At 28.8% G+C, this 15,044-nt stretch overlaps 1 protein-coding gene across 1 annotated transcript in view; it reads left to right on the forward strand.

Annotated features, from left to right (window-relative positions):
* Nucleotides 1-15,044, forward strand: part of LOC115886167 — a 123,468-nt gene that overhangs the window by 15,595 nt on the left and 92,829 nt on the right. The window contains exons 4-6 of the mRNA XM_030905245.1: nt 857-1,081; nt 5,812-5,972; nt 6,031-6,242. Coding sequence (XP_030761105.1) covers nt 857-1,081; nt 5,812-5,972; nt 6,031-6,242 — 598 coding nt within the window. The remainder of the gene's footprint in view (nt 1-856; nt 1,082-5,811; nt 5,973-6,030; nt 6,243-15,044) is intronic.

A 15,044-nucleotide genomic window follows, 5' to 3' on the forward strand; every position in this document is an offset into this window, starting at 1 on the left:
TGCATTAAGAGTCTATTACGCTGTACTGTTCGGGTGGCTCTCAGAGGTCCAGGTAAAGCGGGTATGTGCCTGAAGGAAATTATATTATATTTCAGAAATTTACCTAAGGCTTAGCCCGATCCTGTCGTGTTAAGCCACATCCAAAATTCCAAACACACGAGCTTTCATTAAGGCTCGATTAAGGTTTGCAGAGCTTTAGCATTTGCCATAAAATAGCGAGTAATTTGATACAAAACCATATAAATTATATATCACTGTAATCACAAAACTTCAATCTATTTCCGTCGATATTTTCTAGAAAATCTAGTCCAAACATAAGGAACATTTTGTTGACGTTTGACCATAAAAATCTTAAAAATAGAGTTGTAAAAAATGTGCTACAATACGGATATAGCATCATCCTTTATCTTTAATTTTCTTCTTCATTTATGTAAAAATACTTAGCCAGTTTTACATAAAACGTTAATAATATAACTTAATATAATATAACGTTATGCCGAACGCTTATTTGCTACTTTTTCGGACTAGTGAAATGGACTCTTAAAGCTAAGCAATTCATATTAAGGCGCATTCACACGACTTGTGTACTTGACAAATATTTGTAATTGGTATACAGGGTATACACCCGGTGGGTCGGGCATCTATACAGATTTTCTAAGTTATTTATTATAGGAACTACGCTGCACTCCGGCCAGACACTGTAAAACTACTTACCAAGTACACGAGTTGTGAGAATGCGCTATTACAGCTGAAACCGATTTTTTTTCTGCGCCTACTATAATATTGGCAAGCTTTTCGTAAAAAAAGTTGCAAAAATGGTATTTTTTTAAATACATGTTTTTTTTCGATTTTTTAGTTTTCTGGTGTCGTTCCTGGTTGATGCTAGAGGTGGTGCTATGCGAGGGTGCAGACATTCCGGCGTACGAGTTATAGTACCGCCAAGGTGTGCCGCTAGTCCAACTAGAATTACGTGTCGATATGTCAGGCCACAGAGAACTCCTCATCCGCCACCTTTGATGGAAGGAGAAGCCTTGGCTAGTAGAGTATTAGAATTGGGACCTGTTGGTGCTAAATTTTTAGGGTAGGTATTTATAGAAAGCATAGCAAGTATAACTTATCTTGACAATGAGTGAAATATTTGCCAACACTGTGATAGAGTATTTTTGGATTTGCGATTGGTACTGAGGCTAAAACAAATATCGACTGAAAAATTTTAGCAAATCATGTTAATTCATTAAAATCAATTTTTTGGCTTTTCCTTATGGTCCTGAAAATGTACAAAAATTGAGTTTGCTATTTGTAAAACATATTTTTCAAAAAAAAATGCGGTTTTTCAATACAACTATAGTGTTTAACATGAAAAAGGAACACTTACATAAACACGGCTTGGTTGCAAATTGAACGTAATCGGCGAAGTAACTTTTATTCAATACAAAATCGCAATTTTGAGCACCGTTTAGTTATCCATTAAAATAGTACAGTGGGACGATTTTAAAATAGTGTTAACCAGGAGGTAACAATGAATATGGAAAAAATCTAATAAACCGATATAAAGGTAAATTTTGGCTATTAAATTTATAAAGATATGTAGAACTTTTTACTACTAATTTTTAAATGTATTTTATTATATATGTATACCGTCTAACATATTTCTTTTTTGGAATAAAACTGAAAATGGTACCTTATTAAAAAAATTATTGAAATTTATTACGAGCATGTAACGTAACCTAAATTTATTAATTAATATTCATTAATCAAATTAGAAAACCTTCATAATATATCTATTATTTCTCATCTTGTTTTGAATAGTTTTACTATATTATGGAAAGCGGGTTTAAATATTGTCAAAAAAATCATATTATTTAATTTTCGGTTTGTTTTCATGCTAGTGATAAGAGCCCGTAAATATTCGAATTTCTTAAATTGGTTGCCGAAGTAAAATCAGAACAATTTACAGAATTATTTCAATCATTGTTGATCCGACCCATGCCGATAGCAAAGGTGCAGCTAGTCACAACGCCTATAAACACTATAAATATAGAGGGTTACACCTTTCATACAATGTTTTTAGTATACAGGGTTGTTCACCACATACGACACGGAGTATTGTAGCTAAACGATTAGATTTTTACAAATTGTAAGTTTTGTGTTCGTTGAATGACTATTAGCTACAATTTAAAAATATTTTTACAAAATACAGAGTGTCCCAAATAAATAAAAAATATCAAAGTTATATATTTTTAAATGAAACGCCCTGTATATTATTACATTTTTAGTTTCTACGATTAAAATAAAGGTAAATTTGATTAAGGTTTACCGCACTTTGATCTTACCGTTTTTGAAATATTTTCAATTTTGTGAAATTGCAGTCAAAATTTTAAGGCTTCATTTCTCCAAGGGTATCAAAGTTTTTAATACTAAATATTTACTGAAGTTTACTTATTGATCAGTTATTGTGTTGCAATAATAAAAATTATGCTACCTCATACAGAGTGTCTAAAATTTTATTTTAAATAATTACTAGCTTTAAACGGCAATAACTTGTTTAATTTAAATGGCATACCCTGTATATTTTATGAGAATTAGATACACAATTTAATAGTCTATCAAATTGTATTATACCATTTTTACCTATCTCTTCAAGTTTCCATAGAAAATACATTTTCTTATAATTTAAAACTCATTTATCAATATACCCATGGAATACTGACATTTTAGATTATTTTTAAAGATATACCAAATTTTTAAAGAGTACAGATACTAATATTGTCGATATAGTTTGTTTATTTCATTAAGAAACAAAAAAACTGTTTAAATATTTGTTAAAGAGGACCAATTAATATGATTCCAGTATTCAAACTACATTAATTGACCGTTTGCGTTGATTAATAATAATTGCTCCAAATACTAAAAAACTGAATTTTGTATGTGTATTAGACAGTGTGGTAAAAAGTAACACCTTAAAAATTATATTAAATTTTTTGACAAATGCTTATTTATAACAACAGAAACATTAAAAAATTAATTATTATATTGATTTCTGATTCAAATCCACATTTATTTAGAATAATTTATTAACGAACATAATTAAGTATGTAATTAATTAGTATTTGGGCGGAAATAATGGTGGTAATTAATGATATACTATTTTATAAAGATTTAAATAGTTTTCTTTTTACATACAAATGGGCTGGTAATATTATCATTTTGCTAAAAACGATAATATTACTAGGGCCGAAATGAGGCACGAAAAATGGGCACCTTAAAATTTTAATATATTTTAAAGTTTAATATATTTTGTTCCAGTGGGCCGATTTTTATGATTGTTTAAGCAATTTGTAGCTAAAATATTTTACTTTTTAATATCTCTTTCTAAATTAAAAATGAAAGTTTCCATCTGTCAATTATACGAGGTAAAACAAAATGTTGATATTTTGGTGAAAGTTTGACACACCTTGTGGAATATGTTAACAAAGCAAAGAATTTAAAAATCATTTTATTATCTAGGTACGTCTTTTCTTGATAGTTTGTTTTTTGATTCATTCAATAGCTTTATTTTTATCGCTTTTGAATAAGACTAACGATTTACAGCAATTTTAGCATTGCTTTTGGGTCCTCATGACCGCTTATAAAATAGTGTTTATTGTTTTTGTAATATCACTGTTATTGGAAAGTCATATTATTATTGTCTATTGACGTTTACTCTAGTAAAGATGGTTTTAACTGTTAATGTATCGGCTATAGCTGCTTTAATTGATCATAGTAGACGTTAACTTTTGGACTTCAAACCATATCTGTTAGAGCAACTGCGCAACAGACAATAATAATATGATTTTTCAAAGACACTGACATTACATGCATCATAGACACTATTTTATAGGTATTTTGATTAGGACCAAAAGCAAAGACATAGTTTTAATGTAGAAAAATACGAAAAAATGTTAGAGTCTTCTTCAAAAGCGAATATCTCTAAAAACAAGTTATTGAGATGAATCAAAAAACAATCTATCGAGAAAATATACACCCAGATGATAAAATTATTGATAAATGAGGTCTAAATTATAAGAAAATGCATTTTCTACGAAAACTTGAAGGGATAGGTAAAAAGTGGTATAATACAGTTTGATAGACAATTAAAGTGTGCATCTCATTCTCCTAAAATATACAGGGCGTTCTATTTAAATTAAACAAGTTATTGCCATTTAAAGCTAGAAATAATTTAAAATAAATTTTAGACACTCTGTATGAGGTAGTATTATTTTTATTATTGCAACACAATAACTGATCAATAAATAGACTTCAGTAAATATTTAGTATTAAACACTTTAATACCCTTGGAGAAATGAAGCCTTAAAATTTTTACTGCAATTTCACAAAATTGAAAATATTTCAAAAACGGTAACGTTTAAGTATAATAAGCCTTAATCAAATTTACCTTTATTTTAATCGTAGAAACTAAAAATATAATAATATACAGGGTGTTCCATTTAAAAAATAGAACTTTGATATTTTTTATTTATTTGGGACACTCTGTATCTTGTAAAATCATTTTTAAATTGTAGCTCTAATAGTCCTTCAACGAACCCAATACTTACAATTTCTAAAAATCTAATCATTTAGCTACAATACTCCGTGTCGTATGTGGTGAACAACCCTGTATAATATAGATACAAATCTGAATGTTTTAGGGTAAGGACGTTGATTGAAAGAATTAGTAAGATACGCAACCTTATGATCAAATTCGTAAAGACTGATTTGATTTCCCATTACGTCTTAACGTACGGTGGAGCCTCTACACGTTTTGCGGCCAACGTATAAAACACTCATTTTCTGTAATTCGGCCAGCGAAGAAGTATCGAAGACGGTGTGGAACTGAAAGCGACAGTGTTGCCATATTAAAATGTGTAATATCTGTTATACATTTGACGAAAATATCTTTGGATCCGCGTTTATGTATTGAAAATTTATTCGTGTTAAACATAGAATAAATAACAAAAGTAAAAATTCTTTTATAAGTACTGAATATTTCGTATGATCGAAAAAAAGTCGTTTGGTTGGCTTGGGAATGACGACTATTGACATTTATCATAATATTTTACATATGAAATAACAGAGATCTTCAGTTCCAAGCCAACTCTGACACCGTTCTTTGTTTAATCATATAATATTATATTATTAATTGTTTAATGATAGAAAATCCGCAATATTAACGTACTACTAACGTATATCCTGTTAACTGAAAGCCGAACTATGGTACAGTATTCTTTATCATCTGCACTGTAAACGACTATCAGCGCGCAGAGGCGCAGAGCTAAACTAAATCTCCGACAGGTTGACTAGCGGCGACGGTAGCGCCAGCTACATCTCGGACAGGTTTTGTTCCACGAAATTGTCCCTAAGGTTGCGCATCTTCTTATTTCTTCAATCAACTGTAAGAATATATTATGGTGTATATTCTTTTTAAAATTCCCCATTTCCAGACACTTCCTGTATAATCGGAAATGTCAGAACGTATCGTAGGTATATATTTTACGCGTTTTGTATTCTATATTCATGTAATAAATAAAATGTAATGTAATCATAAATTTCCTTTTACAGTAATATTGTGTTGACTATTATATCCCTAAGATACATTTTTAATTTGATGTAAAAACTGGCATTTGTATAGTGGAAGTAAATTCGAAAGAGAAATAAAAATAAAAAAAATTAACTAAATAGTGAAATTAGAATATCTTCATTTATGTACCTTCAATTAAAAGAAAGAGATTAAGAGAAAGAAATTTTATATAACCCATATTATTTCTATTTTAGGCCAGTAATAATTGAAGTGCCACATTTTGCTGCTTTAAGAGGCAAAGAACGTGAAATAGTAATCCTAAGATCAGACAATGGAGAATCCTGGAAAGAACACACCGTAGACGCCACAGAAGAGGTTTTAAACGAAGTCCTTCACGACAGCTTCGATGCAGAAGGTAAAAACATTATTATTATAGAAAATGCGATCGTTATTAAACTCTTTTCATTCTTAAGATCTAAATCAAATGGAAGATATCTCATCAGGCAGGATATCTCGAATAGTAACGCAGGATTTTCCACAATATTTCGCCGTTGTATCCAGGATACGGCAAGAAGTCCACGCCATTGGTCCAGAGGGTGGTATGGTGTCTAGTACGGTAGTTCCACAGGTCCAGGCCATATTCCCCGAAGGTGCTTTGACCAAGAAAATCAAAGTCGGCCTACAGGTAAATTTGTTTAAACCGAGAAAAGGAGTACCGTTTGACAAACTGCGTAAGATAACTGTCAATCACATTCCGAAGAAAAAACGATGGTCTTTGATTTGGTAAATAAATTGATCTTCCATTAGACTATGTAATTTTTTTAATTGAAGCTAAATATCCAGCTTCATTATTTTTTATGACAAGATTATAACTAGTAATTTTTGGCTGAAGCATTTACAAAAAATAGTAACTTAACGATCCTAGCCCCCATATTAAATCGTCAAAAATATTTTCCATATATTAGGACCAGGTGTTATTGGTAAATCGGAAATTATACAATTTTACAATAGAAACAATAACTACATTCATAGGTGGTTGCTATAATTTCAATGAACTAGGTATATGTTCTAGATATGGGACCAACATCAAATTTTAGTGAGTTAACATTAGTGAGCTAACCTTAAATAAGGCCTACCAGAAACATTCTTGTATTAACAACAATTTTAAAATTTGGGATTATTTTCATTTTTCGATAAAATATTACAAGAATTATAAAAAAAATTAAAACAAAATTAATTTTTGACTTTAAATTAGTTGCGTTGGGGGTGCAGGCACAATAATGAAAAAGTAGCAACTTTTAAAATTGTTTTTAATAATACAAAATTGTCTCTGGCGGCAGTTATGTGTGGATTCCATGTTCAGAACTATTTAGTACATAGTACAGGGTGTCCCATTTTGGTTGAAATCATACGGCATCTCCGGTATTAGTAAAGATAGGAGGATGCGGTTTGCACAAACCTCCCACTTTTTTGTCAAACAAAAGATGCTGTAAAAAAATGTATAGCCCTCTTCGTTTCTGAGCTACAGGGTCTTTTCGAAAATATTGCAATTTGGGGCAGGCCCCGATCTTCGATATTGTGGATGATATCGAGAATGCGAAAACTGATTCTTATAGAACTTTTTTTTGTAAAATACAGTGGCGTAGTCTGTTTTTCTACGAACAAAATATTTTTGAAAATATGAACTAAAGTTATGTTTTTTTTTTCATATAGAACACCCTGTATTTATAAATCATATTACCCATCTTGCTATGACCTTCTCAAAAATATATATATATATATATATATCACTCTATATTTATTTTCACTATTTACTGCAATATTTAAAATATATCATCTTTTAATAAGTAGGCCCTGATAAATAACAAAAAAATCAAAATGGTATTTACTTAAATAGTCATACACATATTAACATTTTATATGGCATTGATATATTTTACTTTTGAAGTGTTACCACTGAATCTGTAAATATATTTTTCTTTTTTTATAACGGGATGGGTTTGCAAATATCCAGAAACCTTGCATTATTAAAGCACTTTCCAGTTCGACAGTGTTGTAGCTGCCACGATATATTTCATATTTTAGAAATCCCCAAAATCAGAAATCGAGAACGGACAAATCCGGGAATCAGGGAGGCTTAAATAATAATTTAATAAAGTTTTAATAGTTTCAAAGTTGTGAGGAGATTTACAAACAGCGGTAGAGTGTTAAGTTTCCCTAATATATAAAGAATTTATTAGGTGTTCCCAAAATAAAACAAGAGACTGAGAGCAGTATATTTTTAATAATCTTTTAGTTTCTTTTATTATCAATAATGGCCTGCTAATAAATATGACCTTTTAATAAAAACTTTTACATATTGCAGTGAATAGTGAAAATAAATATAAAGTGATATAAATTTTTGAGAAGCTTATGGCAAGCCAGATCATATAATTTATGAATGTACAGGGTATTTCATTTAAGAAAATATAACTCTACTTTATATTTTTAAAATATATTCTTTTTGTAGAATAACAGACTAGGCCACTGTGTTCTACCGTAAAAAGTTCTACAATATACAGTTTTCACCTTTTCGATACCTTTAGCAATAACAGAGATACAGGTGTTCCAAATTGCAAAATTTTCAAAAAGACCGTGTTACTCAGAAACGAGGAGGGCTGTGAAAATTTTGTTTACGGCATCTTCCATTTGACAAAAAAGTGGGACAGGTTTGTGAAAATCGCACCCTTCTATCTTCACTAATAACGCAGATGGCGTAATATGGAACACACTGTAACCAAAATTCTACCAGCCGCCGCTGGTTATATTATAAATGAACATTTTGTTGAGCATTTAGTATTATCTCAAAATTGATTATTAAATATTAATTGATGTAAATGATGATATAGATGTTCGCTGATGTGGTATCTAGTATTGTAAAACTGTGTAGGTTTTTCCTTATAAAACATTAAACTTGTAATTGACACCTACGCTAAAAGGAACACAAAATATTCTTTTATACGACTTATTGTGAATCAGAGATAGTATATACGACAACCAAATGTTTAAAGATGATATTTCTAATGAGTACTACCTTACAACTGTCACGTACAGATTTTCTACAATATGCTTTTGTTCATAGTTAAGTTATACAGAAACCGCATCACTAAAAACATAAGCTATTATATTATTAGTCATCTCTATATTGTTCATAACTTATAAATGAGAAATATTTTATTACCATTGCAAGATATTAAAAGAAAAATTTGCAATAGCTTTGATACTCAATTACTATTTGTGCTAACAGAAAAAGCATTAAACAGCTCAATAATAACAAACGTATATTGATTTCGAAAGAAAAAAACGAGTTTCAAGCAAACTATTATTTTTTCTAATTTAAACTTCCATGGTTAATATTATTGTATATTTATTATAATTGTTCTATTTTTTCTGAGAATACCGTGTAAAAATACATCAAAATTAAAATATTCTGAAAATATCTGATCATTCTAAACTAACTATAAACTGTAAATTCTAAGAATTAAGAAGAATTCAGAGAAATCATAGAATATCTTTGATTTTTGTTTTAAATATTTTACGAGATTTACAATATTTAATTTATAATTTTATAACTAGTACATTATAATATAATATTTCAAATATAGTAAAGTCGTAACTTTTTTTAATAATTGTAATTTTTTACAAGAAAAATCATATGGAAAGCCTTGTGATATTTTTTCCTGATTAATCTCAAAATTTATCAAATAGGTACCTTAAAAGTTATTATAATTTTAAAGTAACAATTTTAAACTTACTTTATTTTTATAGTAATTATTACTAATTTACTTTTAAAGAATGCGATGTAAAGAATAGTAAATTAATTGACCTCTAGAACTAGCTTGAAAATTCTAGTGTAAGCAACCTTGAAAAATGTAATCATTTACTACTTCTTCATGACTTTGAATTTATTTTTATTACAGTTCTGTTATTGAGGTCCTCATGGACAAAATTATTAAAATCATTTTGAATCTCACAGTGGATTTTCATTGTTTGTGACCATCTTGTCAAACCTTTAGAGAATAAATGTCATTTATTTTAAGATGGATTTTATAAAACAGTAAAATTCAGAACAATGGCTCTTGGGTTCAACCAGATTTTAAAACCTCACAAACACGTACTAAATTCACTGAGTTATTGACATGGAATGCGCGTAATCGATATCGATGATTTCATATCCCATCACATTTTTTTTTGTATTCTGCACCACTTTTTTACTTCACTCAGTTATTACTTCAAGAGTCGTCACTGAACTTTACTCAAGCTGACTGCCAAATTAAAAAAAAGTGTCAAAATTAAGAAGTACTACTATAAGTTCGAATGTTCGTTTTCTAGTATTCAACAAGTACAAAATGTTAGATTAATGTATTTAATATGACTTATTTATAAATATGTGTATATCATTGTATTTAAATATTTATTATATTTATTTATAGACATAACTTATTATAATATTGAAAGTAACTTAATTTAGAATTGAGTACTTCAAGTGTAGGTATATAAACACATCAATTTTTGTCAATATTTTTTAAGATTAGACTTTTATATAATAAGCATAAAAGGTGACGAACTATGAGAATGTGAGTAGCCATTAATTTGAATGAATGTAAAACTCATAATGCTAGATTTAAAAAATATAAAAAATATTTATGTACATATTACGAAATTATAGAAATATCATGTTTTATATCGTGTAACCTTAAAGGCTATTTTTGGTAAATTTTAAACTTTATAGTAGACAATATTTTTTCTATCATGGATGTTAAAGCAACGTTTGTTCAGAAACATTGTACTGTTTAAATCACATTTGTTGTGCGTGTTATAGAAAAAAGGAGGTTAGTTTAGTATTTTAGAAAGTTATGATCTAATTTATTTATTTATACAACGAAGTTAAACGTATAGACAAGTTGTAAAAAGTGTGTATAGCAGTATACTTTATAAGGATCTTGTAAATCATATTTTGATGACTAAATGTTCTGAATATGACCATTAAACTCTACAAAAGAGTGGTTTAAAATTTAGAATATTATTGTTAAAAATAATTATAAGAATTGTGATTATATAATTGGTTTATTATGTTAGACATGATTTCTTTTGGTAATCATATGAATTGTTACTTTTCTTGATATTTCCTCCGGAGTTTTATCTACAACTGAATCCGGGAATTTTATTTACAACCACATTATTAATCACAAAGTAGGTACAATGATTTAAGAATGAAAAAAATATGGTAAAATATAAAAAGTAAGTAACTAAGTATGTCAATTCGCCTGCTCCCCTTCGAAATAAAGCCAAAATGTTTGCAGAAAGTGATATAATGAAGTCTATTTTAAATTTGTACTCCATGAGAAGTTAAAGAAGTTGCAAAAATCGGAGAAGCAAAAGAAATGAGAGAAGAAGATCGAGGGAAACGAAGAACAGAACTAAGGTAGATAATATGGTAGTTTAAAAATTTTAATCGTGATTAATGTGAGTAATATGTGGTAGTAAATAAAAAAATCGTTCGAAAAGAATATACCCTGTTTAAAGAATTACAAAGTTGTAGAGCCCAGTAAGGAGAATATTTTTATTAGTACCTTTTATGTATTTTATCGTAGTGTCCTTGTAAAGTTACTGTTCTATCAACACTCTCAACTTGTATAGAAACGTTTTATGTGTTCAATTGGAATCTTTGTCTTTCCTCCTTTTAATTTTTAAGAGTAATCGTAATGTAGTCACCAATCAACCATCTTGTCGATGTAAAATGTCCGTTCTTGCTACACTGGTTTTTCTGCACTAATTTTCATGTAACTTTAATGAGTGCCCAATAAAACATCGTATACTAACGAAACTAACATTTTATTGTTCCACATATAATAAACTATTTAACTACAGTAAATAGCTTGGGCACAATTTTTCTGATTTTAAATTTATTAGGATTGAACTAACTAGATTCAGTCTAAAATTGTGACCATAAAATGTTTATTGTAGTTAAACACAAACAAAGCACGGTTCATATAGTTCAGATCATTATACATAGTTCGCGTTATAGAATAGGTTTTATTGGGCCCTCAAAAGCTCAAGCAACTCCTTTTTTCTTTCAAGCTATGTCCCTGGATAATGCTTATTGGTCGCACTCTGAAGCTCTCATTTATTTTATTTTCTGCTGCTGAACCTTGCTTTGTTTTGCTTAATTCCTGCATTTCCTAATTTATCCTTGTCTTAATCCTCTGTGCTTCTTTTACGGTAAGTATGTCATTCTATTAATTCATTGCTCTAGAGAAAAAAATCTTTCTAGTTGGTAATGTCAGTAACAATGTTATTGCTGCCACCTATTATGTAGTTGCCCTGTTGATTTTAGATTTTTAAAAGTCTGCCTATGCTGAATTTGAGAAATAGGTCAAATTTGAACAATTTCGGACACGCCAATTTTAACTAATTTAAGAAAAACAGTTAAAATTGGCTTGTCCAAGATTATTCAGATTTGGCATGTGTATTCAGCATACGCCGATCTTTAAAACCCTATTTACGACTTCGCTACTAAATCGAATTCGAAATATACGGGGCGAGTCTTAAATAAATACAAATATTTTCAGGGCTGGTAGATTCGATACAAGAAACATATTTTCTGTTTATCGTTTTTCAAAGAAGTCCAAAATAACCGAGTTAATTTACTTTCCACAAAAATATATTTTGCTTAAATTTTGAGTTGGTACCAGTGGATCTTTTCTGCGTTTTCTTTCTTGTAAATTTAATCTACTATCTATGTTGTCATATTATCAAGAAATTATGTTTTTTAACTAAAAACTAAAAAAAAAATACAAAAAATTTTTAGTTGCTCTGACCAAACTAAAAACAGTCAGTTAAACAAAAAATCAGTTTTCAGTCAAACAAAAAAAATCATAATCATGTTTCGGGGGTCGAAATACACTACTCCTAAAAATTTTGCCCTTATTTAAGACTCACCCTGTATAGACATTGAGACAGTAGCTGTAGTGGTTGTGATAAGGATTCAGAAGCCCACATCAAATTTTAACAGATCATTCGTACATGTTTCCAGAAAATTTAGGAATTTTAGTACGGAAGTCGAAGGATCTGTGGTTTCCCCCTCTGTGGTTGGGTGGCTCTGATTTGGTTCTGACAAAGTTTACAGAACTTTCGCTCTGACGACAATTTATCGCCTCCTGTGCTTTGAGTTGCAAATTGTAAAATCTTTTGTATTAATAACACTAAATTTAATTTGAGGTGGCATATTTTTACTTTTATTATTCAAACAAAGGTATTTGTTATCAAGTCTTTTATAAAATAAAATAAAAATAACCTAAATACTAAAATAATGGAGTAAAACAACAAAAAGAATCACAGTAGGAATGTCAATTGATAATAAAACTTACATAAAATTTGTCAAAAATTAGTATTTGAGCACAGTTTTCATACATGCGAATTTCAAACGGTCTCGCCAGAACAATATGGCTACAAGAAATTCAAAAAAGTTTTAAAGATTATTCGAATTTCGGAGGTTTTAATCTCATAATATCTAATGTAGCTAGCTGTTTAAAATTAATCAAGTAATTTGTAGTATATATTTGGATTTATGCATCCATATATTGTCATTTACGAACAGTTTAAAATCTACGATAGTTTTTCCCAGAAAATTTACGAAATTTGTATACTTGAAAACTAGATTTTAAATGGAAATACTAAAAAGTTTCAGATAAGCCATTAATTTACTACATTTTATTTTTACTCAATAGATTTGCTTCTTCTTGATTGAGTAAAAATTATTTTATCAAAATAGAGCTGGAAGTTCCTTATTTTTAAATGGAATAATTATATTATCAAAAGTAATCATAGCATATAGCGACAGATATTATCTTCGATTGTAATTTACGAGGCAACTGCGACAACATTTCTTTTTCGATCAAATGGTACATACTGGCTATAGAGACCCATGATTAGAATAATTTTTTGCAATCAAGAATGACTCACTGTCCAGCTAGGATAACAACATTCTGCACTGACATTCACCACTTTATTGAGATTTCCACATTAATATTTACTGCAAATGTTTTGATTATTCGAAATAGAGAATTTTTCTGTATTGTCGTAAATATTGTTACCCCGCTGCTGTAATACAACAGGATGGTATGCATTATGCTGATTACTAGTATGAAATGAATATTGGATAACTGTAGTAGGTTTTAATGGTAGTCTTCTTTACAAAATAGAAAGTGTTAAAAAAACGCTAAAAACTGATTAAATGAAAAAATATAACAAAAATGTAACTATGAGTATCTGATAATTATTACCAATGTGATAAAGATATCTACATTATCATCGTCATATCTACGTATCTACATTATCGTCACTTGTATTGAAATTAATTTTTGTAAAAATACGCTTTCATTTAGGTCAAAAGGTTACGAATGACTTATAAAAAGGAGACATAATTAATATAGTTTCTATATTTAAGGTCTAATATGGTTGCTACTAAGATACATTGGCAATAACTGTAAAAGTATGAGGTCCTAGATAAATATAGAAGCATTAGTCGCTTATATGGTTTCTTACACATTCGGATATGGTGCGATCTTATAAATATATTTTAAGTAGATTTAACTCTCCTAGAAAATCAATAACCTTGTATTAATTTCGTGTAATGTTCAAATTCTCTAATATTCTAGATATTAAATAAGTAGTGATAAAGCAAACCATATATAAAAAATTAGCCATATATTGAAAACTTATAGTTAAATTTTGTTAAGTTTAAGTTTGTAGAACTAGTGGATAAAGTTGAAATGAGCAAAATTTGATAATGTAAATTTTATATAGAAATGCACTGTTTTTTTTTTATTAAAGAAACTACTACATTCTCAATTTTTCTTAAAATCAAAGCACCAAAAAATTGCAAAAATCAAGGATCATCGTTATCGCCCTATTTAGTTACTAGCTTACTAATATTACGATAATTGTGAATTTGCCGAACAACTCTGGAACAAAATATTTTTTGTTTCACTTTGTATAATGAATAAATTTTACAACATTGAATAATTTAATTTTACATTACAGAATTTCTGTGAAATTTTAACTTATAAGACTAACTCTATAAAATAAGTTTAAGTCTATAATGTAAGGTTAGGTTTTCTAACCAACAAAAAACCTAACTTTTTAACGAGTTTATCCCAAAAAGTCAAAAAACTTAAAACTTTAAAGTATTTTAATAAAGTAATACATATTCTCAAAATACCTAGTTAATATTTTAAATTTTCCCCTCTATTTAGGAGATACTTATATACTTCTAGAAATATTAACTATTATTCAATATCTTGAACAACTTTGTATGAGCTTCTGAAAAATGTATGGCCGCATATTTTCAGCATAGTATACATATAGTCAAATTCATATTTTGAATTTGACTTATTATGATTATTCACTAGTGAAAATGTTTGTATAATTATATTTAATAAATTGC

Source organism: Sitophilus oryzae, unplaced genomic scaffold (assembly GCF_002938485.1).
Source record: "Sitophilus oryzae breed Bouriz unplaced genomic scaffold, Soryzae_2.0 scaffold_1126_pilon_pilon, whole genome shotgun sequence".
In the NCBI taxonomy this organism is placed as follows: Eukaryota; Metazoa; Arthropoda; class Insecta; order Coleoptera; family Curculionidae; genus Sitophilus; species Sitophilus oryzae.